This window comes from Rhinolophus ferrumequinum, chromosome 18 (genome assembly GCF_004115265.2).
Source record: "Rhinolophus ferrumequinum isolate MPI-CBG mRhiFer1 chromosome 18, mRhiFer1_v1.p, whole genome shotgun sequence".
NCBI classification, from domain to species: Eukaryota; Metazoa; Chordata; class Mammalia; order Chiroptera; family Rhinolophidae; genus Rhinolophus; species Rhinolophus ferrumequinum.
Window position 1 is genome coordinate 49,789,716 of NC_046301.1, and position 27,071 is coordinate 49,816,786.

Here is a 27,071-nt window from a genome sequence, read left to right on the forward strand (position 1 = left end):
TGTTAGTTTCTCAAGAGCACATTGAAGATGAAACTTTGTAGTTTGGACTGGAAATTATTGAGAATTTACCCAGAGATTAAGGTTATTTCTGTTGCATCTAACTCATTTTGACATCCAGCCAGCTATCTTTGCCTGGATGAAACTGACTTCAGAGGAGAAGGAGCTGCAACGTGCAGACTCGCATGGAGCCCTGCATGTGGGGCCCGGCATATGTTGCCCTTTTGAGCTCCCTCTAGCTTGGGGCTTATGCTGTTCCATCCAGGGCCCAGGGAAGCCACTTGCAGCTTGGTGGCCTTCAGATTGCTTCCTCAGCCACCTGGCCAGGGAGAATAACCACCCAAGGCAAGGATGGAACAAATGCCTTGTCCCTTTCTGAGCTGAGCTGGTGGCTGGCATGCAGCCTGTTCCCCCAGTATCCCCATTCCAGACATGTCCAGTGGGTGTTGCCATGGCAGACATTGCCAATCGAGTACCATATTCTTTGTAATGGAACCCGGACACTGCCTGCCTCACTACCCTCAACCCTGGGCTCCAAGTAGCCCCGTTTATTCATAGTTGGCACATACATAATACCTATGTGGCATTCCTGGCCTAAGGACACCTCTTGGTGACGGGACCAGGGCAGAGCCTTAGCACAGACAGACATGGGTGCATTCAAAGGGGAGGACCCAACTTCCAGTGCTGGAGAGCCAGGATCTGTGAGGGACTGTATGTCCCCACTGCATGAGAATCAGACTGCATATGCTCCTGGGACAAATGGTCTCTGTTGATAATAGATCTAAAAGAATAACAAAGTCAGAAGAGAAAATCTGAAGTATTGGTTTTGCAGCTCTAACATGTGAACTGCAGAATAAAACAAAAACCAGTTATTAAATATAAGTCTGAGTGTCTTAATTATAGGCTGTTTATCACTAGAAACACTGCCTTTGAATTTATTGCACATGAAAAATATGCGTACTACAAAACCACTGTTTGCCCTCAATTTGGAGAAAATTGGATGACATGTTTCCACCTGTGGTTCGAAACCCACCTAAAAGACATGACATACTCTCATTAGCAGTGGGTCCTTTGGGCAGACTCCCCCATTGCCTCGTGGAAAGTCATATTCAGATCTTTTCTGTTCATGAGCCAGCAGTCGGGGTCTGTGAGCATGACGTGCTGTGGAAAGTCAGTATGGTAGAAGATAAATATTCCAATTCTCCCTGCCTAACAAACCGCTCCAAAACGGGTGTAGTTTAAAAACCATAGGATTTCTCTCTTCACTATTCTGTGGGTTGGTTGTGCTCAGCCAAGTGGTTCTTCTGCTCCATGTGGAGTTTAGTTCATTTGTGTAGCTGGGTCGACTTGCCCAGAGCCAGAAAGTCCAAGATGGCATCTCATTCTCCAGAATCTCTCCCCACACAGGCTATTTCATTGCTCAACCCAAGTCACATCAAACTCAGTCTGGGCGGGAACTACTCTAGGGCATGAACAACAGGAGACATGGTTTATTGGGAGCCATCACTGTTACAGCCTACCACAGTGGCTCTCAAATTCGGATATGTTAGACTTGGGGAGCATTAAAAACCACTGACACTGCCTGGAGTGGGGTTCAGTCATTGAGAGTTTTCAGAGCTCCCCAGGTGACCCTAATATACAGCAAACTTTGAGAAACCCTGATCTACCACAGTAAAGTCTTTTCTGAGATGTTGCAGAGGCTAAATCTGGCTTATACATTAAATATAAATGCCAAGGGTGAAATTCAGATGTGGCTCTGAATTTCCCCACATAAGGAGCAAAGGACGTTACAAGTAATTTATGTGTGAAGTGTTTACTGTGACAGTCCTCTTGGCATGTAGGAGTCTGATTCCTCAAAAGACGTTTGTCCACCCAGCCCCTGTGATACCTAGTATTAAATATCTAAACGCCCAGAGCAAGCTTGAAAATGTTCCATAATGAGAGACGTCTCCTCTCCTGGCTGGTTTTTCTTTTTGCCTTATAGGTTTTGGCTTTTTAATTAAAAACAGACATGATTTTCTAACATTGCCATAAATTGAGCAAAGTATGAGGGTAGGTGCAATAGGGTTTCTTACAAGAAAACTGTCAAAATGTCTATCTTGACTGCTTTGTGCTAGAATGCTTCCATCCCACGATTTAGTTAGCAGTGCTCCAATATTCCAGTGTTCTTGTCTGGATTTTCCTGCACTTTCATCTCTATCCTAAGCAGAGGACATATTGCAAAAGCCACCTTTCAAAACCCCAGACAGAGATAGGAGGGAAGATCAAAAGAGAGTAAATTGTTCTGATATTGCAGGGTTGAGATCCCCAAGGCACTGTGATGGCTCATTGGCACAGAATGTAGGCATTTCTCCACAGCCCAAATGTTCATGAAAGCAAATGAGATACCATTCAATTGATTAATCAGGGTTCACAATTTGCATTACCCACAACTGAAGCAGGGCCTGGTTGGGACCTCTGTAATAGAGGCCTTGCAACGTCCCACCTTTCCTTGACCTATATATAGCTTAAAAATAGATCATCCCCCTGCAGCTTGAGCTCAGAAAGTACCCTGTCCCACCCAGTTCCCTCCCTGTTTTAGAAAATTACCCTGAAATTTAGGATTAATACCCTTAGGCTTATTGATAACATTCTCAATGGTCTACCGGGCTACTCCCATCTTTTTTCCTACGTTGCTGAGTCCGCCACCAGAGAATCATGTTGCCAGAGGGAAGGCTTCCTGCAGACCCCCAGAACTTTCACATAATCTCTAGAGGAACGCCCAGATTTTCTCTTAAATACCCCAAGCTGGTCTGAGAATATTAAGGCAATTTTTGGAGGTGTTAACCCGCTGTCTTCTCAGACCACCAGGGCTCTGATAATAAATGCTTATTCCATGACCCAACTCCTGTGTCGGTCTAGTGGTTGAGCGAGCCGTGCACGCAGCTGGAGTCCTGAACTCGGTTGGCCCTGGGTCTCTCGGAGGCACTCTGAGTTCAAGCCGCAGAGGGAAGCCAGCCAGGAGGGGGGCAGGGCATCCCGGAGGCATTCTGAGTACTGGGGGCCCAGCTGGGCCCTGCTTCACCACCAGTGGGCACTAATTACAGAAATAAAACCCGTGGTTTTCAGATCATTCCAGGCAATAAACAGGCTCGCCTGCTCACGAATGTTGACAGTGACAGGTGACGCTGTTCACTTAGCTCCTGTTGATAAGGGTTGATTGCTATTCAGAGTTGTTTGCCCTCTTTCCAAGGAACCACCACCTTACTCCTCCCCATAAACCGTATCACAATTGGTGACTGCATATTAATTTTTTTCATACACTCCTCCACCAGAATAGGAGTTTCACAGGCCTGGGCCCCATGTAGGATCAACCACCGGGACCTCTCACCTAACTTGGTTCACACGAGAGGGTTTCCAGCTTTCAAGGCTTCGTCGCCCAGCTGGGTAGTTAGAGGGTGCCCTGTATCAGTGAGCTGCAACAACCCCGACGCTATGCGTCTTACTTCCGGGATGCTTTCCGAGCGGAAAATAACGTCACATAGGGCGTACTACGCCTGCGCACATTCCGCCCTGCGCCTGCGCATTCCTAGTAGCTCCTCCCTCGACCGGACATAACGGTCCGCGCGCGGCTCCCCGGACCGGAAGTGGAGTCGAACCGTCGCGGGGCGTGCCTGGCCTTCCTCAACGCCCGGCAGTCCCCGCTGTCGCCGCCGCCCTCGGCTATTGCCGAGGCTTCCCGCAGCCGCCATGTCCGCCAGTGCTGTCTACGTGCTGGACCTGAAGGGCAAGGTACGGAGGGCTCCCCACCCTCCCCGTTGCCAGGCTGCCGGCGGGGACCTCGCCCTTGGGGACCCACCCTGTTGCTAGGCAGCCGGTCAATGGGACCCACCCTGGTCCTAAGCAAAGAGACCGATAGGTCTCACCTGAGGGTCCCATCCTGTTGCTGGGTTGCCAGGCTGCGGTCTCTGGTCTACGAGACCTGCCTTGTTGCTAGGTAACCGGCCGCACGACCCCGCTCCCCCTGTGGGCCGGAAGCTCAGGCCTCCTTGGGGGCTGCGGAGACGGCGAGCAGCATCCAGCTTCTAAGCCAGGCCTTCCGGAGGCAGCGGCTCCCCGACCCTTGGCCGGACGGAGGTGGCAAGGCGTGTCGGGGCCAGTGTGCCCTCTGGGAGCACAGCCGCTTCTGTTTATCTGGTTATTTCTCTGTGCTGGTCTGTATGAATTTCTTAACGTTCGTTGTGACATTAATTTACAAAGGTTAGGTGAGGTGGGTGGTGGGCGAGCCATTTTACAGGAGAGAGAAACTGAGGCATGAAGAGGTTCCATAACCCGCCTAAGGTCGTACCCGTCACAGAGATGTGGCAGGTTTAGGAGTCGAACCCAGAATGATTTGTTCATTCAGCTGTTAATTTGAGGAGCACCTCCTAGGTGCCAGGCAGGGTGCTAACTCTTAGGCCATTTTGAGCAAAATCCGAGTCAGGTGCTGTCCCTCTGGAGCTCCCAGTCTGGCGAGGGAGAGGCACACTGATCTAAAAAGCACAAATAAATGTAAATTGCAATGATTTTGCAGTGAAGATACAATAGGGAGAGTCAGCCTCAGCTGGTGGTCAGGGAGGGCTTCCTGGAGGGAGTGATAAATCAGACTGAGATATGAAGGAGGAGTTGAGCATAACTAGGGCTCTTGAAGCCTTTCAGAAATTGGTTGTTGCCTTTCCTGGATGGAAGGCAAGTGAATGTCTGGCCTCTTACAACTGGGAGCAATGAGAACAGGTCCAGCTACATTAAACCTTAAGTCCCACATCGATCAGTGAGAGAACTTACTGGGTGTTGGGCTTAGGGGGGGCAGGCAGGAGTTAGCTCAGAAGCAGGGGGGAGTCAAGTTGGAAGTGGCTGTCCCTTCCTGCCCGACTCCCCACCCCCAGTACTTTCCCAGAGTCCCTTGAGTAGGTTGCCTGCCTTGGATGCCACCCAGAGTCAACAGCCTGTGAGTCCCAGTGTTGGGCTTCCGTCCATGGCCTTAGAGGCAAAGAACGATACAAGGTGCGCAAGGTGGGTGCAGTGTTTCCTGAGTCCTGGTAGCACATGTTCTTGCTTCCACTGTGGCCACCATGTCCCAAGAGGTCCCACAGGCTTCCTGTCACAGCTCACTTGTTCCTTCAACAAACATTTCAGCAGCACCCAGCATGTACCAAGCCCTGTGCTGACTATCTCACTGTTACTATGGAGTTAGGGCTGAGGTCAAAACTCATCTCTGCTGCTCAGTGATGTGACCTTGGGCAAGTGCCTTCACCCCTCTGAGCCCACTGTCCTTGCAAGTTCCCCTGGGCCTGGAGGTCTGGCAGGGGGGTACATGGATCCAGATGGTCAGATCCAATTAGTCACATGGGCATGAACAAAGCCCCAGGTTATATAATTACCTAACCTCAGTTTTGGTTGGAGAGGTGGTTACAAAATGCTTCCTGGAAAAGCTGGAAAGGTGATCAGGTGGCAGTCAGGTGGACAGGTAGGAGTTGCAATGGGCCCAAGGGGCAAGGAGCAGCTGAAAGTCCTGGGTAACACGAGCCTGGAGGGTGGTGCCAGGAGGACTGGCCGTTGAAGATGTCCAGACAGGAGTGAGGTCCATAAGGGGCCATTTTGATCCCAGGAAGGAGGAGCCACCAAAAGAAGATTATAGCCCAGGAGAAGCATGGCCAGTCGGCCTTGAGGGACGCTCCCGAGCAGCCACGGGCTTCCTTCCCATTTTCAGCAACCGTCACGTCATTTATTATTCCACTCCCCATTCCCCACGGAGCTCGTGTTTTGGAAGTTTGCCTCTAGCGCAGACTTCATTTAATCCAAAATAAGGTCATGGCACATGAAGAAATACATGACCATGTGTCTATCTGCCAACCAGAGCCTCTGATCACCAGGGAATCCAGTGTGGCCACACTTAGCTGATAGAAAGCTCTCCCCTTACTTTCCTTGCTTCTCTGCAGCTTCTGACACCACTCCCACTGTCAGGGCTTCCGCTGGCTCCAGGTGGCTGCACTCTGTTTGCCTCCTGTTTCTCTCAGCGGTTGCAGGTCCCTTCTCCCCTGGAGATGTTGGCCTATCAGGCTGGGGCCTACGTATAGCTCCTGTACTGTCTTTTCCTCAGACTGGCTTTGATTCATGTCAGTGTGCCAGTGACTCAAATTTGTACCACAGTCCAGAGCACTTATCTGGAGACCCACTGGCCTCTGGGACACAGTGGAGGTCCCACAACCACTGCAAACTTGGCATTTCCCAAAATGAACTCCCGCCACCCCCCCCAAAGCTGCTCGCTCTCCATTTCAGTGAGTGACACTGCCATCTATGGGACTGCCTGCATTAGAGACCTGGCCATTAGCCTGGCCTCCTTTTCATCACTTTTTTTTTTTTTTAAAGATTTTATTGGGGAAGGGGAACAGGACTTTATTGGGGAACAGTGTGTACTTCCAGGATTTTTTCCAAGTCAAGTTGTTGTCCTTTCAGTCTTAGTTGTGGAGGGCGCAGCTTAGCTCCAGGTCCAGTTGCCGTTGTTAGTTGCAGGGGGCACAGCCCACCATCCCTTGCGGGAGTTGAACTGGCAACCTTGTGGTTGAGAGCCCACTGGCCCATGTGGTAATTGAACTGAGCACCAACCGCCTGAGCCACCGGGCCGGCCTTTTTATCATCTTTGTATCCATGTTCACTGCACAGACATTTCCTGAGCAGCTACCATGGGCCAGGCTCTGTTCTGGATGTTGGGACAAAGCGGTGAACGAGACAGAAGTGATCACTGTTCTCAGGGAATGTTAGACTCTGATAGAAGTGACAGAAATGAGGATACAAATAAATGTACAATGTAGCCATGGCGTGGGCAGTGAACGTAAGGTCGGGTTGCAGACAGATCTCTCAGCTACATCAAGCAGGAAAGATTTCTTGGAGGAGGTGCCATTTGCGCCGAGGCTTGAGAAATGAGAAGAGCCAGGCCAGGGCATTCTGGGCAGAGGGAACTGCATGTACAAAGGCCCTGAGGCAGGAACAGATGTGGATTGCTCAGAGACCAGTAAGGGAGCCAGGATGGCTGGACTGGGGTGAGCCAGGGAAGCATGGATGGAGAGGCACTGTCGTGGCCGTGAAGAGCCAGATGGCCATGGGGACAGACTTGCAGTTTGTTCTCTGAGGGGAGGCAGGGGCAGACAGCAGTTTCATGGGAGAAACTGATCTGCCTTTTGTGTAAGAAGACCCTTCTTGCTCTTTGTGGGGAAGGAATTATGGGTCAAGGGCAACAGCTCAATGTTGCCTGCCTCCTCCAGCCTTTGTCCTTTCATCTGGGACCCAGCTCCAAGGCTCTCCTCACTTCACCCAACCAGTGCTCCCAAGTCGCCTCGTGACCTGTGTCCCTCCCCCTGTGCCCTCAGTCATGCTGGCCCCTCTGCCTATATCCTGCCTGTCCCCTCAGGCTTCAGTTTGAAGGTCATGCCTCCAAGGAGATCCTCAGTTCCCCCCAAGCAAGTATCCCAGTGTAGAGACCTTATTTGTCTTGGTCACCTGTGTATCCCCAGGCCCAGCACAATGCCACCTTAGAGGGACACACGGTGCATTCATGTTGAGTGAGTGGACCTCTGTTCATTCCTGGGGAGAGCAAATAAATTGCTCCCTGCTCTTGGAGCACTCTGGGGACCCGGGGGCTCCATGTCAGTGGCAGCCCCCAAAAGTGGATACCTGGGGAAGAAGGTGGGCCTTGGGAAGCCCAGGAAAACAAGGTGGTCGGCAAGCAGAAGTGGCCCTGCAGGGGGTGAGAAGTGGAGCTAGAATCCTGACTCAGCTTTGCTCACTTGTGACTTCAGGCACGTGGCACCACCTCCCTGGATGTCACCGTCCATCTCTGTAAAAATAACAGCCATATACTCCTGGCAAGGAGTACATGAAGGAGCACATGTGAATCCTTCAGCCGGGGCCTGGTCCAGGAGCCAGTGAGCTTTCCTACTGGGTGCTGGGTCCCTAAGAGGCCTGAGCCTCAGCAGGAAGAGGGCACAAGGTCCCTTGCCCACAGCCTACGAAAGAGGAACTAGGAAGGGAAGATGTTCACTCACTCTCATTTTCATTCTCACTCTCCCTCTTTTCTCCCACTCCCGGCTAGAAACAATAAAGACAGTGATGTGTTTTCTGAAACTATAGGTTCTGAGGCAGGTGGTTCCCAGGTTGGCCAGCTCAGTGATGATCTCAGTGCATTGCTAAGTCCTGCAGCTGGCTGTCCACGTGGGCCCACGAGAGTGGCAGCAGCCCTAGGCAGCATCTCCAAATAGAGCCTTGCTTAGGCTGCCAAAGCCTCAACCCTCCTTTTTATTCCTTCAGGGAGGTATAACTTACATGTAACAAACTGGCTTAGTTAAAGCCTTGAGTTTGAGGAGTCAGTCATTGTGTATATCCAGGAAGCCATAAGCACACGTTCTGTCATTCCCGAAAGATTCCTCATACCCCTTGTGTTCAGCCCATCCTCGGGCAACACTAATGTGTTTTCTGTCACCATTTCCCAAGATTTTATAAAAGGGGACTCCTGCGGGATATGCTGTCCATTGTCTGGTTTCTTTCACATGGCCTAGTCCTCCATGCTGCCGCGTGTGACTGGTCACTCCTCTTCATGGCTGAGGGGTGACCCTTGGTGTGGATGGACATGGTTTGTGTCTGTTCACCTATTGAAGGACATTAGCATTCTCTCCAGCCTGGGTCCATTTAAAATAAAGTTGTGAACATTTCACATCTGAGTCTTTGGACATGTGGTTTCATTTCTCTTGTAAATACCTAACAGAGAAATGGCTGTCATAAGCTGGTTTAGCTGTGGGAGAAGCTGCCAAACTTTACGAAAGTGGTTGTCCCATCCTGCGTTCCCATCGGCGGTGGACAAACGTTCCGGATGCTGCGCTTCCAAACCCACAGGCTGTGGAAGAGAGAGACCAGGAGAAGGGCTTGTCTTCAGGCCACAGGGGGGTTCTAGCAGATGTGGACACTGAGCAGCATCCCCCGAACGGGCGCCCTGACACAGGCAGAAGAGCAGGGGGAGTCAGCACAGGAAAGGCTCTGAGAAGGTCTGCAGTGAGAGCTTATGGGACGTTGTTGCACTTGGTATCTCCTGAGCAATTCAGTTCTGGACCCTGGTCCCACATCCCCTCCCAGCCTCCCCTGCAGAGACCCCCGCTGCCCCTGGCATGTCTCACCCCCCACCCTAGGCACTGAAAATGAAAGCTGCTTCCCACCCTTCCGCCCCCACCCAGGTGCTCATCTGCCGGAACTACCGCGGTGATGTGGACATGTCGGAAGTGGAGCACTTCATGCCCATCCTAATGGAGAAGGAGGAGGAAGGGATGCTGTCGCCCATCCTGGCTCACGGTGGGGTCCGCTTCATGTGGATCAAGCACAACAACCTGTATCGTATCCCAGGGGAGATCCCAGGGGACTCCTTTGTGGGCATGTACGTGTGCACCCACACATGCACCCGAGAGCTGCCAGCACCTGCCCTGGCCTGGCCCAGCTGCCTTGGGCACAGCGGGGCCAAGAGGCCCAGCCCTGCCATCCCGGAGCTCCTTGCTGCCTGAGGAGATGGGCAGAGAACCCATGATGACAAGCGTGATGGATGTTAGGAGAGGAAAGGGTGTGACAGGGACGTCCTCTGGTCTGGGGATCCATTAAGGTTTCCCTGAGGAGGTGACATCCTGGAGGAGACCTGCAGGAAGGCAAGAGGTCTGCCAGCCAGAGGAGTGGGTGGGCCCCAGGAGCGCGGGGCCTGGGCAAAGGCTCTGCAGGCGAGAGGGAGGCTCAGTCCAGGAGCTGCAGTGGGGGTGGCACGGAGAAGTGAGGCGTGGTGGCAGTGAGGCTCAGCAGGGTCTTGTAGGACCTCACCTTAAATGATAGAAGTGAACAGCTGGGTGGGGCTGGGGAAGGTGGTGGCCCAGGCCTCTGAATGCTCCTTAACTGTGGCCGCCATGCAGTGGTTGCCACCTCCAAGAAGAATGCATGCGTGTCACTCGTGTTCTCATTCCTCTATAAGGTGGTGCAGGTGAGTCAAGCCACCAGGGCCCTGGAGGGGTGTTGGTCACCCTGGCTCTGCTGTGTACCTTCCCTTACCATCCACCCGAGGGCTGCAGCATTCCCAGGGAGGTCTGAGACTGAAACCCCAGGAAGTGGGATGGCGGGCTCCAGCTGCCCTGTGTGTGGGATTCTGTGGCCTTGTTTGCCCCCCACTGTCCTGGTGAGGGGAGAAAAGTGAACAGGAGAAGGTGGGGCTCAGAGCAGGGGTGTCCCCTGACCCCAGGAGAAGCAGGTATGCCCCCAGCTGACTGTGGAAGGGTGGAGGCTGGCCAGCTGAGAGTCAGGGGTTGGGGAGTGAGGTAAGCAGAAAGAGGGCAGAGCTAAGCCCTGCTCAGAATCTCCCGGGGGCTCTCAAGGCTTTGGCCTGCTGAGGCATGCCATGGAGAGAGCTCGCACACATCAGGCCCAGGCTGACAGCACGATGGGGAGACGGAGAGAGCAGCACGTGCAAAGGCCCTGGGGCAGGAGTACATGTGGTATAGTCAGGGAACATGAGGCAGGCCAGGGGGCCCGGACAGGGGGAGTGAGGGACAGAGTGGGACAGGTCAGTAAGGTGGGTGGGACTGGACCACAGGTGGGGGTCAGGAGAGGCGTGCGAGGCCTAGTGCGGAGTTCAGATTTTATTCCAAGTATAATGAGCAATGGTGGAGGGCTTTAAGCAGGAGACTGCCAAGACCTGATTTGAGGTAAGATAGTCTCTGGCTGCCGAGCAGAGAAAGAATACGAGGGCAGCCGGTGAGGCTGCTGAAGCTTCCAGAAGAGAAATGGAGGGCCTGGCTGAAGTGTTGACGAAAGTGGAAAATTGGACCCCGGAGGTCTGGAGTGGGCCCAAGAAAGCTTTCGTACCTGAGGAACACCTGTGCTGAACCTTGGGGAATGGGCTGTCTGGCAGAGAGGGTGTGCGGGGAGGAGAGCAGGAAGTGAGCCTTCATTGTGGACTGGCGGTGCTTTCAGAGGCAGGGCCTGGGAGCTGGGAAGTGGGAGGAGGAGGTTCTCCTCCCTGCAGTGTCTGGCAGTTCCTCGCTGCTTTGGTGCCCTTCCTTTGGTATTAGTGCTAACGAAACGTTTCTTCCTTGGCATGCCTTCCTTGAGCCTGTTGAAATGGGAAAGATGCGTCTGCCTGCACAGCTGCACAGACTGGCAGCTCAGGGAGGCTGGCGAGTCTGAAAGACCACTTAACCTGTCCCCAGTGGCTCTTGCTTCCCACCCGAGTCGCTTCTGACTCAGGCCAAGGGTGACAGTTACCGTGGGGATTCAAGAGACGCTGGGAAGGGGCCCCAGGCCTGGGCGCGTCTGTCAGCGAGGGGAGAGCAGGCCACAGGAATGGCGAGGCTTCTGACCAGGCCTCAGAGGACGCCTGCGCAGCCCCAGCCTGGTTCCCACTTCTCAGGCAGCCACACTGCGGCCCTCATTGCCTGAAGTCGAAGGCCTAGAGCCTCCGTAGCAGTTGCCACGCCCGGACATGGGCAAATGCAGCTTGTGGGCAAAAGGGCTATTGTCTCTGGGCTGCAGGGTGTGAAGGGCAAATGGATTTGTGCAAGTGTTCATCCCTTTGCCCATCCTTCCTCTCCCCCGTCCGCCTGCCCCCACCGCCGACACCACAGGTGTTTTCAGAGTACTTCAAGGAGCTGGAGGAGGAGAGCATCCGAGACAACTTTGTCATCATCTATGAGCTGCTGGATGAGCTCATGGACTTCGGCTACCCCCAGACCACCGACAGCAAGATCCTGCAGGAGTGAGTGTGCAGGCTGGGGGCCTGGGGGCCATGGCAGTGGGCCCCTTGGGATCCTTTCCCACACAGCATCCCTGCATGGCACGAGCGCTTTCCTGTTACTAGGTCTTTATTTTCCATCCACGAAGCCGTATGAAATGCCTGGTGGTTAGGAGTCACCTGCCTTTGTTTTTATTGTCACAAAGGAGGCTGTGATTTTAAAAAAATCTTCTTTCTCCGGAATCCTGCCCTTCAAAATAAAGGCCACTGTGGATTAAGCACTTCTCATGCCCTGGGCCCTCTGTGAGCCTCTTACAGTCACCTGAGTGACAGTCTGAGGTGCTGTCTCCCCGTCGTACAGGGGAGCAAAGGAAGTCTCAGGGAAGCCATGGGACTTGCCCCTGTCTCATGCCTGGTGCTCCCCAAGTGGGAGCGGGGTCACCAAGTTACTTTCCGAGGGGGCCAGTCCCCTCTGCATGCCAACACTGGTTTTCCTCACTACTACCAGTGGCCCCCGAAATGAATGCTCCATGTTCATTGTAACTTGAGTTTGTTGGGGTTTTTTGGAAATCATAAGAGGTCCTTGACTCACACAGCCCCAGGTGAAACCAGAGCCTGCCTTTTCTGGAGCCTTCTACAGTGTGGGGCTGTCTTCAGGAATGTCACTGTCTGAGATCCTTAACTCTGAGCGTGGTCCCCCAGGTACATCACTCAGGAAGGCCACAAGCTGGAAACGGGGGCCCCTCGGCCCCCAGCCACCGTCACCAATGCCGTGTCTTGGCGGTCTGAGGGCATCAAATACCGGAAGAATGAGGTCTTCTTGGACGTCATCGAGTCAGTCAACCTCTTGGTAGGTTCCCTTCTTTTCTTTCTTTTTAAAAAATGTTGTCTTCTCCATGATTGTTGTAAAGGCAAGTAGACTTTTAAAACTAGCAAAGCCCTGAGAAATATTCAGGTTCCGTGTGATAGCAGATCAGCAGGATTCAGTTTGGACCACTCATCACAACGCGAGCTTCTTTTATCTTCATTAGCTTTTCTTCTTCTTTAGAATCAACACATGTGCATTATTTTAAAAAGACAACAGTATATACAGTTAGAAAGTGAAGGGCTCCGTGTTCAGAAAGACTACCACACTGAAGAATTCATTGTCGTCCTTTGGGACTTTATTCTATAGATACACAAACCTAACCAGGTAAAATTGACCTATGAATTTTAGAGTATGTGCAGATTTGTGTACCCATTACATTATCAGGATACTGAACGGCTCCATTACCTCACAGACTCCCTTGGTGCTGCCTCATGGTGGTCACACCTTCCCACCTGTCCCCAAACCCTGGCAACCACGGATCTGCTCTCCGTCAGTATAGTTTTGTTTTTTTGAGATTGTCAAATGAGTGAAATCCTCCCGATGTGACCTTTGGAGTCTGGCTTCTTTCACTCAGCATATTGCCTTTGAGAGTCATCCATGTTGCTCCATTTATCAAAAGTTGGTTCTTCATATATTTATTTATATTTTCTATTCTGAACCACAGTGTGTTTATCTGTTCACCCACCGAAGGACATTGGGTTGTTTCCCAGTGTTCAGCAATTGTGAATAGCGTTGCTATGAACATTTCGTGTACAAGTTAATGTGTAGACAGAAGTTTTCATTTCTCTAGGGCAAATACCCAGGGGGATTGCTGGGTCGTATGGTTAAGTGTATGTTTAACTTTATGCCACACTGCCAAGCTGGTTTCCATTGTGGCCACACCATGTTGCATCCCCACCAGTAACATCTGAGAGTTCTGGTTGCTCCACATCCGTGATGAGTATTTTTATTTTTGTCATTCTAATAGGTATGTATTGGTATCTCATCATGGCTTTAATTTGCATTTCCCTAGTGGCTCATGACGTTTAACATCTTTTCATGTGCTTCTTTGTCACCCATAGATCCTCTTTGGAGAAGTGTCTGTGTGTCTTTGGAGCATTTTTAAATTGGGTTGTTTGTTTTCTGATTGTTGAGTTTTGAAAGTTCTTTATATATTCTGGATGTAAGTCTTTTGTCAGATGTGTGATTTGAAAATATTTTCTCCCCGTCTGTCATTTGTCTTTTCATTCTCTTGGCAGTGTCTTTCACAGAGCAAACATTTTTAATTTTGAAAACGTCCAATTGATTGTGTTTTGGTGCGATGTCTGAAAATTCATTGCCAAACCCAAGGTCATATAGATTTTCTCCTAAATTTTCTTCTAAAACTCCTATAGTTTTACTTTTAGGTCTGTGATCAATTTCGAGTTAAATTTTACATAAGGTATGAGGTCTATATCCATTTTTTGCATATGGAATAATATTTTGTAGTTGTCCTATTATCACTTTTTTGAAGATTGTCCTTTCTCCATTGAATTATTTTTGCATTTTCGTCAAAAATCAATGGGCCATATCTGTGTGAATCTATTTCTGGGATCTCTATTGTGTTCCATTGATCTATGTACCTATTCCTTCGCTAATACTGCACTGTCTTGATAACTAACTTTGTAGTAAGTCTGAAAATCAGATAATGTGATTCTCCCAAAATTCTTCTTTTTCAAAATTGTTTTAACTATTTAGTTCCTTTGTATAGAATTTGAGAATCAGCCTGTCTATATCTATAAAAAAAGTTCTGCCAGGATTTTGATTGGTATTGTATTAAGTAACTATTAATCAATTTTGAGGGGAAATTGATATCTTTAGTATATTAAGACTCATAACCCCTGAAACAGTATATCTCTTTATATTTAGGTCATCTTTTACTTCTTTCATAAGTGTTTTGTAGTTTTTACTGTGTACATGTTTCATTAGATTTATACCTAAGTGTTTCATTTTTTTGAAGCTATTATAGATTGTATATTTTTAATTTTATGTAGAATTCACCAGTGAAATTTTCTGAGCCTGGAGATTTCTTTTTAAGAATATTTTTCGCTACAAATTTCGATCCTTTGAGTTATAGGACTATTCAGGTTTTCTGTTTCATCTTGGGTAGTTTTGGTAGTTTGCTGTTTTCTTAAGAAGTTGGTCCGTTCATCTAAGTCATTGAGTTTATATGCGTAGTATTGCTTATAGTATTCCCTTATTATCTTTTTAATGTCTGCCGGCTCTGTACTGATATCCTCTCTTTCATTCCTGATATTGGTAATTTATGTCATGTTTCTTATTTTTTGTCAGTCTTGTGAGAGTTTCATCTATTTTATTAATGTTTACAAAGAATCAGCTTTATATTTCATTGATGTTTCTCTATTGTTTTTGTTTTTAATTTCATTGATTTCTGCTCTTTAATATTTCCTTCTCCATGATTTGGTTTTATTTTGCTCTTTTTTTTCCTAGTTTCTTAAGGTAGAAACTGAAGATATTAATTTGAAACCTTCTTTTCTAATACAAACATTTAATGCTATAAATTACTCTCTAAGCACTGCTTTAGCGGCATCCCACAATTGGTATGTTGGGTTTTCATTTTTGTTCAACATATTTTCAAATTTGTCTTGAGACTTCCTTTTTGATCCATCTATTATTTAATAAAAGTATATTTGTTAATTTGTAAATGTTTGCATTTTTTTTAACATTGATTTTTAATTCCGTTATTGTTTGAGAATATACTTTGTATAATGTCAACTCTTAAAAGTTTATTAAGGTTTGTTTTGTTGTTTACAGTGAAAAATTTTTAGTTTTGGAATTAGCCAGCTGGACTCAATTTAGATGCTCCCAATTTTGTTGGCAACATCCAAAGCATCGTAGTCAGGAGCCAGTCGAACGTATGCCTTCTTCTCTCCGTCAGACCTGTTGAGGGTGTTGACCTTGGCAATGTCAAGGTCATAGAGCCTCTTCTCAGCCTGTTTGATCTGGTGCTTGTTGGCCTCGGCATCCACAATGAACACACGTGTATTGTTGTCTTCTATTTTCTTCATGGCTGACTCGTAGTTAGGGGGAATGTGATGATGGCATAGTGGTCAAGCTTGTTTCTCCCGGGGGTGCTCCTCTGAGAATATTTGGGCTGCCTTTGGAGCCGCAGTGTCTTGGCCTTTGGAAGGGGGTGATGTGCAGATCTTTTTCTTATTTTTTGTTTATTTATTTATTTTTTGTGGCTGTGGATGCTTTTCAGGACTGTTTTCTTCGCCTTCAAAAGACTTTGCTTTGGCTTTGGCTTTGGCTTTGGGAGGGGCAGGGGCTTCCTTCTTCGCTTGTGGCACCATCTTTGTGGAAAAGTTAAGGTTTGTTTTCATGGCCCAAAATATCTCTCTTGGTGAATGTTCCATGTACACTTGAATAAAAAAATGTATATTCTGCTGTTGTTGGGTGGAGTGTTCTTTAAATGCCAGTTAAATCCATTTGGTTAAATGGCATTATTCAATTCTTCTAGCAAGTCTTGCTAATTTTCTGTCTATTAGTTTTGCCCATTACTGACAGAGGAGTGTTAAAATCTCTGTCACTGTGAATTTGTCTGTCTTTGCTTCACATGTTTTGAAGCTCTGCTGTTAAGTGCAGACACACTTAGGATTCTTATGTTTCCTTGGTGAACTCAGCCCTTTTTCTTTATGTAATGGCCCTCTTTATTCCTGGTATTTTTTTTTGCTGTGAAGTCTATTTTGCTATTAATATTGTCACTCTAGAGTTCTTTTGATTAGTGTTTACACAGTATATGTCTTTGTACCCTTTTACTTCTCTTTTTTAAATCCTCTTACTTTTAACTTCCCTACATGATATTTGAAATGAGTTTCTTATTGATAACATATAGTAGGGTCATTTTTTAAAATCCATTTTGACAGTCTCTGTCTTTTAATTGCTATGTTTAAAACATTTATACTTACTATCACTATAAATTTTTTGGATTAAAGTCTACTATTTTATTTGTTTTCTGTTTGTTCCCTCTGTTTTTCATCCCTTTGTTTTCTTATCTTTCTGTGGGTTATTTGAACATTTTTAGTATTCTATTTTGCTTGTTGTGGTTTTTACTGTATTTCTTTGTATAGTTTTTTTAGTGGTTTCTATAAAATACATACTTACCTTCTACTTAAATACATACTTACAGTCTACTTAGGACAGTATTTTACCACTTTGATTAAAATTTAGAATCTTTACTACCCATTTATGTTGGTATTGTATACATAGTTGTCCTATGTATTCATCTACAGGCATTGAAACTCCATCAGACAATGTTAAAGTTTTTGCTTTCAGTTGTTAAACATACTTTAAAGAACTCATGAAGAGAATAAGAATAGTCTACCTTATTTACCCAGATATTTACCATTTCTGTTGTTCTTCCTTCATTCCTGATTTTCCAGGTTCCCTTCTGGTATCATTTCTCTTCCATCTAAATCTTATTTTAGCAATTCTTCTAGAAGAGGTCTACTAGCTTCAAATTCCCTTAGTTTCCTTCCTTGAAGAATGACTTTATTTCACCTTCATTCCTAAAGGAGATTTGCACTGGATGTGAAATTCTGGGTTGTCAGTTTTCTCTAAGCACCTTAAAAATGTGCTACTTCCTTCTGGGCTCCATGGTTTGTAATGAGAAGTCTAGTCACTAGTCTAGTTAGGGGAAAAATCCTTGTTTCCCTATTGGCAACTCATTGTCTCTGGCTGCTGTCCAGATTTTTTTTTTTTTTTTTTTTTTTTTGCTTTAGTTTTCAGCAGTTAGATTATGATGTGTCTAGGTATGCATATATTTGTGTTTTTTACATTTGGAATTTGTTTGACTTTTTGAATCTATAGGTTTATGTCTTTCACCAAACTTGGGATATTTTCATTATCTCCTCAAATTTGTTCTAATCATTTCTCTTTTTTCCTTCTGGACTCCAGTGATGTGAATGTTAAACATTCTGTTATTGTCCCCGAGCTCTGTTCATTTTATTCCATCTTTTCTTCTCTCTGTTGTTTTAGATTGAATAATTTCCATTGATCTGTTTTCAAGTTCACTGACTCTTTGCCATTCTGCTACTGAGTCCATCCAGCAAGTTTTTAATTTCAGTTATTGTATTTCTCAGTATAAAATTTCCATTTGGCTCTTTTTCCTGTCATGTTTCTTTATGAGATTTTTTATTTTAACGTTTGTTGCAAGAGTGTTTGCAATTTTTATCGTAGCTATTTAAAGTCTTTGTCAGCTAATCCCAAATATCTATGTCATTGTTGGTGTCTGTTGATTGTATTTTCCACGTGAGCTGAATTTTCATTCTGTGTGTGCTGAATAATTTTAGATTCTATCGTGGACTTTTTTTAACATTACATTTTAAGATTCTAGGTCTTATTTAAGTGATATGGAGAATGTTGATATTTTTGTTTTAGCTGACGGTTGACTTGGTTCGGTTCAGACCACAAGTTCCAATCCCCACTTTGGGCCATGAGTGTCAGTTCAGTTTTCAAAGCCTTTGTGCCATTTGCAATTTGAATCTCCCCAAAGTATGCACTGCCTGGTGGTCAGTCAGGAACTGGGTAGTTTGGTTCTCAAAGTCTTTGGTATGCTAATTATGACCCTCTCGCTGCATGCCCAGTTCTAGAGAGATCTAAAGACATAAGCAATGCCATGGGTCTGCTTTCCTGAACTCCTCACCCTCTGCTATCTGCCTGGTACTTTCCGGCTGCCTGGGGCTTCCCTTTTGGTTCTGTTGCCAAGCACTTGGGGCTCTAGATCCCCACTCTGTCATCCTTGGCCACACTTGGGCCTGAATACTGGGCTTGCCCCACCCTCTCGGAACAGCAGTCAGATTGCTTGGGGTCTCGGGGAGCAGAGAAGGGGGAAGAAAGGGGATTTCTTTACTCCTCTGAGTGGCAGGAGTTCCCCTTCTGTCCTGGAGCCAGAGCTAGGTGCTTCTGAGAGCCCTGTCTGCACCCAGTACTCACTTCCGCTTCCAGGTTCCTCTGCGCTTTCACATGGGGGGGCGGGGGTTGCTGCTTATTCTCGGCTCCTCCTGGATTTGCTTGCTGCGCTTTTCAGTCTTCCCATAGTTGCCTATGCCTAAAGTCAGTGGCAGAGAAAGGATGTAAGCCAACCCCACGTCACCCACAGCTGGCCTGTCTCCACATCAGAGATCGCCCCACCTCCACTGTGTGTGTGGCCCACGATGACTAGGCCGGTGCCGTCACGTGGCTCACTTAGGGACGCCCATCCTGACTGTGACACACAGTGCAGAAATGAGCGTGCTCTTGCATCCTCAGACGTGTTTTGGGCATCTCGCTTCCCTGGGCAGGATTTCTGGAGGCTGACTTCCCAGACGTGGCACTGTTGAGATGCTTCCCAGAGAGAGGCTCCTAATGGACTTCACGTAACTGAATTTGCCTTCTTACTTTTTAAGTCGAGGGGCGAGACGGTGGCTTCACTAACTGCATTCCCCTCCTACCTGAGGACCTTGGTCTGAATTGTTTGTTGACCCCAATACATGGTCCATCTGGCTCTGGGGTGTCCTGGGTGGAAAAGCAAATCCCAAGAGCAGGAAAACAGCTGTGTGGGAAAGCACAGAGAATTCAAAGGTTTGGGGACGTCCCTGCATGAGGCTGTACCTAAAGGACTCTGTTCCTCCATACACGAGGCAGCATGAGGCACGTAAGGACATCCAGGCGTGTTGGAACGCCACCTTCCTAAGTGTGTTTGCAGAGCCGGCAGCCGAGTCAACATCAGCCTTCAGAGCCCAGAAATCTGGATGGCGTAGTGCACTTAAGCAGCCGGTCCCTCGGCAAACATCTCCTCCGTGCCTGCCCTGGGGGAGGCACCGGCTTTGGGCCACTGGTCCCCCCTCAGCTGAGAAGGGCAACCCTGCTGCCCGCAGGGCGAAGATTAGCTTTGTGGGCTGTGTGGCTTTCTGTCTCCACTTCCTGGGCCTGCCTTCCCAGCATTCATGACCTCCCATGCTCAATTACAGAAGACTGTGCAGTCCCGACTCCCCAAGGGGGACACAGCCCCCCAGAGAAGGGGACCGAGGGGCAGTCACAGTGCAGGGGGTGGCACGGAGGACCCGTGGAGTAAGGCAGGTGGGAGTGGCAGCCAGCCAGAGCCCAAACAGGAGGACCCACGCCCGGTCTACCATTGCTGCTGACTTCCACCTGCCTTCAGGCGCCTCCCTGTGCTGACCCAACGGCGAGCAGCTTGGCACAGCCCCCTCACGAGGAGGGAGACGAGACAGGCAGCCGGGCTGGGGGAGGCAGAGCAGGCGGCAGCTGATGTGCGCCATGGGTCAGGGAGCTGCTTGCTGGGGTGAGGACAGCGAGAGGCCCGTGTGGCCAAAGTCTAGCGAGCGACCGAAGTGACAGAGTCAGAGCCTGCAGGGCCTCCTGTCCTGTTCTGTACCCACTCGGGGTCTTCAGCCGCTCAGTGCCTCAGTTCTCTGCTCCCCTCAGAGGAAAAGGGCTTTCGTGTGGACATGTGGACAGAATTTCCTGCTTCTTTGCATAAATCGGAAGCTCGGGCCCTCTACCATGTGTGTGGCTATGTGCCTGAGGAGTGGCCGGGGTGGCCCCAGTCTTGTTTGCTGGTGTGGATGTGGCCTCATACAGAGTGGCTCTGTGGGGTGGTGGTCAGGGTGGTGGCCCCAGCGCCTCAGTTATCTGCTCTGTGCCTTTGGAGGGTGGCTCCCCCCTCTGTGCCTCAGTGTTCTTATCTCTAAAATGGACACAAGGAGAGTAGCTCCATCAGTCTCTAGGACAGTTTCAGGGTTTGCCCGTCAGCCTGTTGTGAGTTTTAATCGCACTCTCAGATGCCTCCAGTTGGCACATGAGTGACAGGGTTGCCCAAGTCATAGCCCTGACCCAAAGATGGTTGAGGGGTGCCGAGAGAGCCTCTGGCTCAGAGGGATGTGAGCACTGTGCCTGTACCTGTTTAAGTGCGTTGTTATTTTGTATCTGTGGTTATAAGACTCAGGGTAGCCCTGGGGAGCAAGGAGGGGTCAGGGCCAGGAAGCTCCATCTTTAACAGGCGCTCAGGGATGTGGGCCTGGTGGCCTCCGCAAACCCCACATGGAGAAACAGGGATCTGGAAAAAAATGAGTGTGGCCTGCTCCGAGAGAGAGGCCTGGCACAGGGACGAGTCCCCAGGTCTTCCCCCGGCATTTAGGGCTCCTCAGAGGTCGCGATGCATGAAAGAGCCCTCAGACAGGATTCCGGGCCCAGGTCAGCAGGCCTGTCTGTGAGGGGGGAGCCCCTGTGGCCTGAGGGCTAGAGAGCAGAGCCCACAAGGATCTGCCTCGCTGGCTCTGGCAGGAAGGCTGGATGGGATGGGTGAGGCGCCCCCAGCCCGGGACAGTGAGAAGGGAGTTGAGAATGGGGGTGGCCGAGAGGGTCATGCAGCATGGCGGGGGACAGTGGCTGGCAAGCTGGGCCTCCCTTCACATCCCTCCCTTCCCCCCAGGTCAGTGCCAATGGCAACGTCCTGCGCAGTGAGATCGTGGGCTCCATCAAGATGCGGGTCTTCCTGTCAGGCATGCCCGAGCTGCGCCTGGGCCTCAACGACAAGGTCCTCTTCGACAACACGGGCCGTGAGTACCCAGGCCCGGGGCCCCGTCACACAGCAGGCCTTGCCCTGGACGCAACTGCATCCTGAGCTCAAATTAGAGCTGAGGGAACATTTACCTCAGTGAAAGAATGTTGATCTCAAGCACTTGGTTTAAAAACATTTTCATGTTGTTTATGAGACAACTGTGAAAACTAATACCTAGAAATGATACCTAAAATTAACACCTGATAAATTAATAGAAGGGACCTGGCCTGGAGGTAGCACGTCCTGTTGTGGGCCAGGGCTAGAGCAGCCTCCGGGGTCCCGATTGCTGGGGCTCCGTGTTTACAAACTGGACCACCTGCCTCCCAGCCTGCCACAGGCCAACCATGGCGGGTGCGTGACCGGCGTGGTCAGAGTTACCTCCGCAGTGGCAGAGCAGCTCCCTTCCTAGGGCTGGGTTCCACCCACACAGCCCCTCTGTGGGTGGGAAACCAAGACAGGACCCTAGGACCCAAGGGACAGCGGGGCCAGGGCCCTCGGGAGCCCCGAGCTAGTACCACAAACCTCCCAGCTGGCTTTGTTAGTCATTCAGCAAATGTGTCCCGAGCAGCCACCCTGCTTGGGGATTTGGCGTGAACCAGGCTGAGCGTGAGCCCAGCGTCGGGAGGTGAAGGGGTCTTCAGGAGGCTGAGGAGGGCTGGGAGGGTGGACTGGGGGGGGCCAGGCTTGTTTCAGAACCCGGTCCCTTTTGTGTTCAGGGCCCAAGATGTTGTCACAGATTGGGGGGCGGGGGAGCCCAGGCAGTGGAAGCATTGCTGAGAGTGGCCCGGAGGCCTCGGGTCTGTCCCGCCCTCACCCCCGCCTCCTCTCAGGTGGCAAAAGCAAGTCAGTGGAACTGGAGGACGTCAAGTTCCACCAGTGCGTGCGGCTCTCCCGCTTCGAGAATGACCGCACCATCTCCTTTATCCCACCCGACGGCGAGTTCGAGCTCATGTCCTACCGTCTCAACACCCACGTGAGTGCGCCCAGGGTCCCCCACCCTGGGGCCAGCTCTCGCCGCCATGCAGCCAGGGAGGCTCCGGGTGGGCTTCTGCCCCCTCCCCACGGGTGGGACAGTCCCCATCCAGGATGAGGCTCGTGTCCACGACGTGACCCCCAGGGCGAGTACTGGGGCTGCCCCAGCTCCAAAGAGCCTGTGTTTGAAGACGTGGGTCTCTGAGCTTTGTGAGGGGCCAGGCCCCTTCCCGGGCAGCCCCAGCAGCGTCCCTGGTGATGTTCTCCGCGTTTTCACGGAGGCCCTTGGCAGCTCTCTGCTGCCGGGGCTCTGTGCTCGGGCCTTTCCTCGTGCAGCTGTGGACTCCTCCGAGAGCCCTGGGCTCACACCCGGGTGAAGGGTCCCTCGCCCTGGGCCTTGGTCTCCCTCTGAAATGGGGCTTTGTACTACGACCAGGTGTGAGTGTCATCTCTCCTCCCCCGGCAGGTCAAGCCCTTGATATGGATCGAGTCAGTGATTGAAAAGCATTCCCACAGCCGCATTGAGTACATGATCAAGGTGTGTGTATACCTGTGCACACATCAGCCTGGGACAAGACGGTGAGGGGGCACGGGGACGACCCTTCCCAGGGCGGGGCTTCCTGTGTCTCCAGCCTGTCCATGGCCTTTGGCTACGGTTCTCACCCAGGGCTGGGGCTCCTGTGGGGCTGCCTCTGTGACTCCCCTCCTAGGCGGTGAGGCCTGTGGCTGTCATTCTTACAGCCTCCCTGTGAGCGCAGATTCAGGAGTGGGCCTGGGGCACAGAGGGGAGAATCACGCCCAGGGCCTGGGTGTGGCCATTGTAGCAGTGGCCTGTGGCCATGCAGCCAGGAAGGTCCTCCCTGTCAGGTGGAGCACTCCTTCTACTCAGTACACCCTGTCTAGCCTCGGCCAGCCTTGAGGACACAGACCTTGAAGTCCTAGGAGGCCAGGGCTGGGCCGGAGGGAGGGCTGGGGAGCCCCGAAGGTCAAGGGATTGACTAGGAAGGCAGAGACGGAACTTTCAAAGTCAGGGGTAGGGAAGATCTCGGGGCGTGAGAGAGGGATGGGCTGTGCCTGAGAACTGGTGGGGTTCAGCTCGGTGGAGGGTCCCACAGTCCAAGCTGAGGGGCATGTGGTCAACGTGGCGACAGGCTGGCGGGGCTGGGCTATCGCGCCTTCACCCTTTACCGCATGGGCCTCCTCTCCAGGCCAAGAGCCAGTTCAAGCGGCGGTCGACGGCCAACAACGTGGAGATCCACATCCCGGTGCCCAATGACGCTGACTCGCCCAAGTTCAAGACGACGGTGGGGAGTGTCAAGTGGGTCCCCGAAAACAGCGAGATCGTGTGGTCCATCAAGTCCTTCCCGGTGAGCGCTGTTCTCGGCAGGGCACCCCCTCCAGACGTCCGCCCACATCCCACGTTCCCCCTGTGCCTGTCATTGTGGCCCGGCAGCTGCGGGCCCTTTCCAAGCCTCAGGGCAGGGCTTAGGGCCAGGATCTTCACCTGGGACTTCCGGGAGGGCCAGAAGGAAGGGTGGATGGAGAGCCGAGGAGCTGGCCAGGCAGGGAGGGAAAGCTGGAGCCTTCTGGGGGGGCAGAGGGTGACTCTACCTTGTGGGGCCCTCCCCACCTTCCTCCTCAGCGGCAGGGCAGCGTCCCCTCCCCCTTCCCTCCTTCCTTCTTTCCTTCTGTCTGACACCCTGGTTTAAACTCAGCTTCCCCGAGGGGAATAGACTGCCCTGAAGTCGGAGTAGCACAGGTTTTGGGAATCCATCTCCAGCTCCAGGAACATGTACTTTGTGCCCTGTGCCAGCTCTGCCTGCTGGCATGGCTGCCTGGCTTGTGTTTAGATTCTGAGCACTTGAGTCTGGGTTTGCAGGAGTCGCTCCCGGAGCACCTGGAAGGCGGGTGTGTGCCCATGCTGATTACACTGTCCTCATCTTCTGTAACGCAGGCTCTCAGCCAGTCGCTGCTTTCCCACGCTCTCCTTTCTGTCTGGACCCTGCAGAGCTTGGGGACAATCCCAGCTGAGTTAAAGAAGCTGCACATGCAGCCATTCAAGTGCCTTGATTTTTTTTTATGTTAGTCCTTTCCCTCAAAACCATGATATAATCACGTTACAGAAAATGTAGGAAATAGAGGAAGGAGAGAAAAAAAACTGTAATCCCGCCACCATAGTGCAATTGCTATTAGACTTTTGATGTGTTTCATTCTAATCTTTCTTTCTTTGTGTTTTTGTCTGACATTGTTCTGAACAGGAATAGAGCCGATCTGGTGTTGTTCACTCGCCTTGCTCATATCAGGCGTTTTCCAGGTCACTGACTGTCTTCTTGGTGGTCGGTTTGGGCAGCAATAGAGTATTCCACAGAGAGGGTGACAACCATCCTGGATTGTTGATTCTTTCCACTGTTTAAAATAGCATTTATTTTTTAAAAAATAGAAAAATCAGAAGGTAAATTGCATGGTTAGCTATAGAGGAGGAAGAGACGTGGCCAAGGGCTAGATCCATCCAACCAGTGTAGACTATACCTTATTTTGTATCCTGTGGTGTGTTTCAGTCTAACCTTTGAAATTTTCATTTGACTTTGAAACCATCAAAGTATTTTTCATGAGTGTAAAACAAAAGTAAATCATAATGGAAAAAAACGAAAGGTAAGGATTTCTAAAAATCAAAAACCAAATGAATTTACCAGTGTATCAAGTTGAGACAACCACACAGAGACAAATTACAAATGATGTGCCCAGGAACAAAAACAACTGCAAAAAAACAATTCCATACATACTTGTATACAAATCCTTCCCCCGTCTTAGATTTTTTCCACATCACTGATTCAGTATACAGTTTGAGTTAGGGTTGGCCTTTTTTATTCAGTTTTTAAATGTGTAAATCCCTTATGTGGTTCAAAAGTCTATTTAAAAGAGAGAGAGAGAGACCCAGAAGTCTCACTTCTACCCCTGACCCCTTAATCCCTCTTTCCATTGTGGAAAACCGTGTTCATTTGTGTCTTAACCTTCTGAAGTGTCTTGTTAAAAAGAAACAAACGTAAGTGAGTATATTACTATTGCTCCTCCTTTGTTACCAAAAGGAAGAGAAATACTGGTCTGCCCTTTGCATTTTTCTCGTAACCATTCAGGAGAAATGGGTATGTAAGGAGATCTCCTTGTTCTTTTTTTCCCGCTGCATAGTATTCCACTGTGTGGCATTTATTCCGTCTTTATTCAGCCACCCACCAGGGCATTTATGTTGTTTGTAATGTTTGGCTTTAGTGAGACCACTCTGGTGATTGACCTTGGGCCTGTGTCATTCTGTTTACTTGGAGGCGTAGCTTCAGAGTCGATGCCAGAAACGGAATTGCTGGGTCAAAGAGACACATAGCTGAGATTTTGTTGGACTGTTTCCAATTCCCTATGTGGGGCTTGTGCTGTTTTATGTTCCACCAGCTCAGTTTCCCAAGCTTCACCAGCAGAGTTGCCATGGAGCTTTCAGACTTCTGCCAACTTGATGGCGGAGACACGGCCTCTGTGCCATTTCTCATTATAAACAAGGTGGAGCCCCTTTCTTTATGCCTGAGGGCCATTTGCATTTCTCTCTTTGGAAACTGTAGTAGCTGCCTCTTGCTCATTTTTCTGTCAAGTTTGGTCATTTTCTTCTTCGTTCCCAACAGCTCTTTATATACGAGGTGTGATCAAAAAAATGGTGAATGTTAAAGTTTAAAAAAAATTATTGCAATAAAGGACACATTGCTAATAATCCCCCTAAAAATACTCCCCCTCGCTTCGAACACACTTACCCTGTCGTTCTTGCCACTTTCTGAAGCAGCTCTGGACGTCCTTTCATGAGTACCTTTAGTTGCGCTGTCATGGCTGCCTCCACGTCCTCAATCAACTCAAAACATTTTCCTTTCGTGGTCATTTTGATTTTAGGGAAGAACCAGAAGTCTCACAGTGCCAGATATGGTGAATAAGTGGATAAAGACACACTGTAATGTTTTTATTTGACAGAAATTGCCATACCAAAAGCAATGTGTGACAACGTGACATAGAGCGTTGTCATGATGGAGGATGATTTACAGCACACTTTAAAACACACCTTCTTTCAGCCGTAGCTCATACCTGACTGACTGCACCAAACAAGTTGAAACTTGTCACACACTGTTACTAAGGTTCCACGCGCCGCTTCCTGTATTGAAGATCCCTGCCTTTCCGTTGGATGGCACTGGACTGCGGCATTCACCATACTTTTTTTTATCACATCTCATATGGGCAATATTAGTACTTTTTCTTTGATACAAGTTGCAAATGGTTTTCCCCAGTGTGATGTTTATCTTTGACTTTGCTTCTGGTGTTTTTTGCTCTGCAACATTTTTTGGATTGCTTCTTTGTTTCATTATTGTTGTTTAATGTACTCAGATTTCTCGGCCTTTTCATTTTATCATGTCTGGATTTTAAATCATGCTTTGAAAGGCTCCCCATTCCCAGTTATAAAGGAATTCACCCCTGTTTGCGTCTAGAGCAGGGGTGTCCAAACTGCAGCCCGCAGGCCAATTGCGGCCTGCGATCCATTTTTTATTGGCCCACAGCAAATTCCAAAAATATATTTAGTTTACTTAAATAAACCAGGTGAGGCAATACGTACTTCACCTCGAGTGTGTGGCCCTGCTGTTTGTGTATTTTACCACATATGGTCTTTGGTGAAAAACGTTGAAAAAAGTTTGGAAACCCCTGGTCTAGAGCCTACCCAGTGGCATTTTTAACCTTGGATTTGAGGTCCTTTCAGGGCATGGACTGGTAAATGGGGTGAAGTACAGATCCAATTTGATCTTTTTCCAAATGGCTATCCAGTTCCCAAACAGCATTTACTAGAAAGTTCA

At 49.4% G+C, this 27,071-nt stretch overlaps 1 protein-coding gene across 1 annotated transcript in view; it reads left to right on the forward strand.

The window, feature by feature from the left end:
• Positions 1–3,598: 3,598 nt before the first annotated feature.
• AP1M1 (adaptor related protein complex 1 subunit mu 1) overlaps positions 3,599–27,071 on the forward strand; it is a 28,727-nt gene continuing 5,254 nt past the window's right edge. The window contains exons 1-9 of the mRNA XM_033134873.1: positions 3,599–3,768; positions 9,237–9,393; positions 9,951–10,018; positions 11,655–11,785; positions 12,464–12,611; positions 21,100–21,226; positions 22,059–22,201; positions 22,667–22,738; positions 23,409–23,567. Coding sequence (XP_032990764.1) covers positions 3,727–3,768; positions 9,237–9,393; positions 9,951–10,018; positions 11,655–11,785; positions 12,464–12,611; positions 21,100–21,226; positions 22,059–22,201; positions 22,667–22,738; positions 23,409–23,567 — 1,047 coding nt within the window. The 5' untranslated portion in view covers positions 3,599–3,726. The remainder of the gene's footprint in view (positions 3,769–9,236; positions 9,394–9,950; positions 10,019–11,654; positions 11,786–12,463; positions 12,612–21,099; positions 21,227–22,058; positions 22,202–22,666; positions 22,739–23,408; positions 23,568–27,071) is intronic.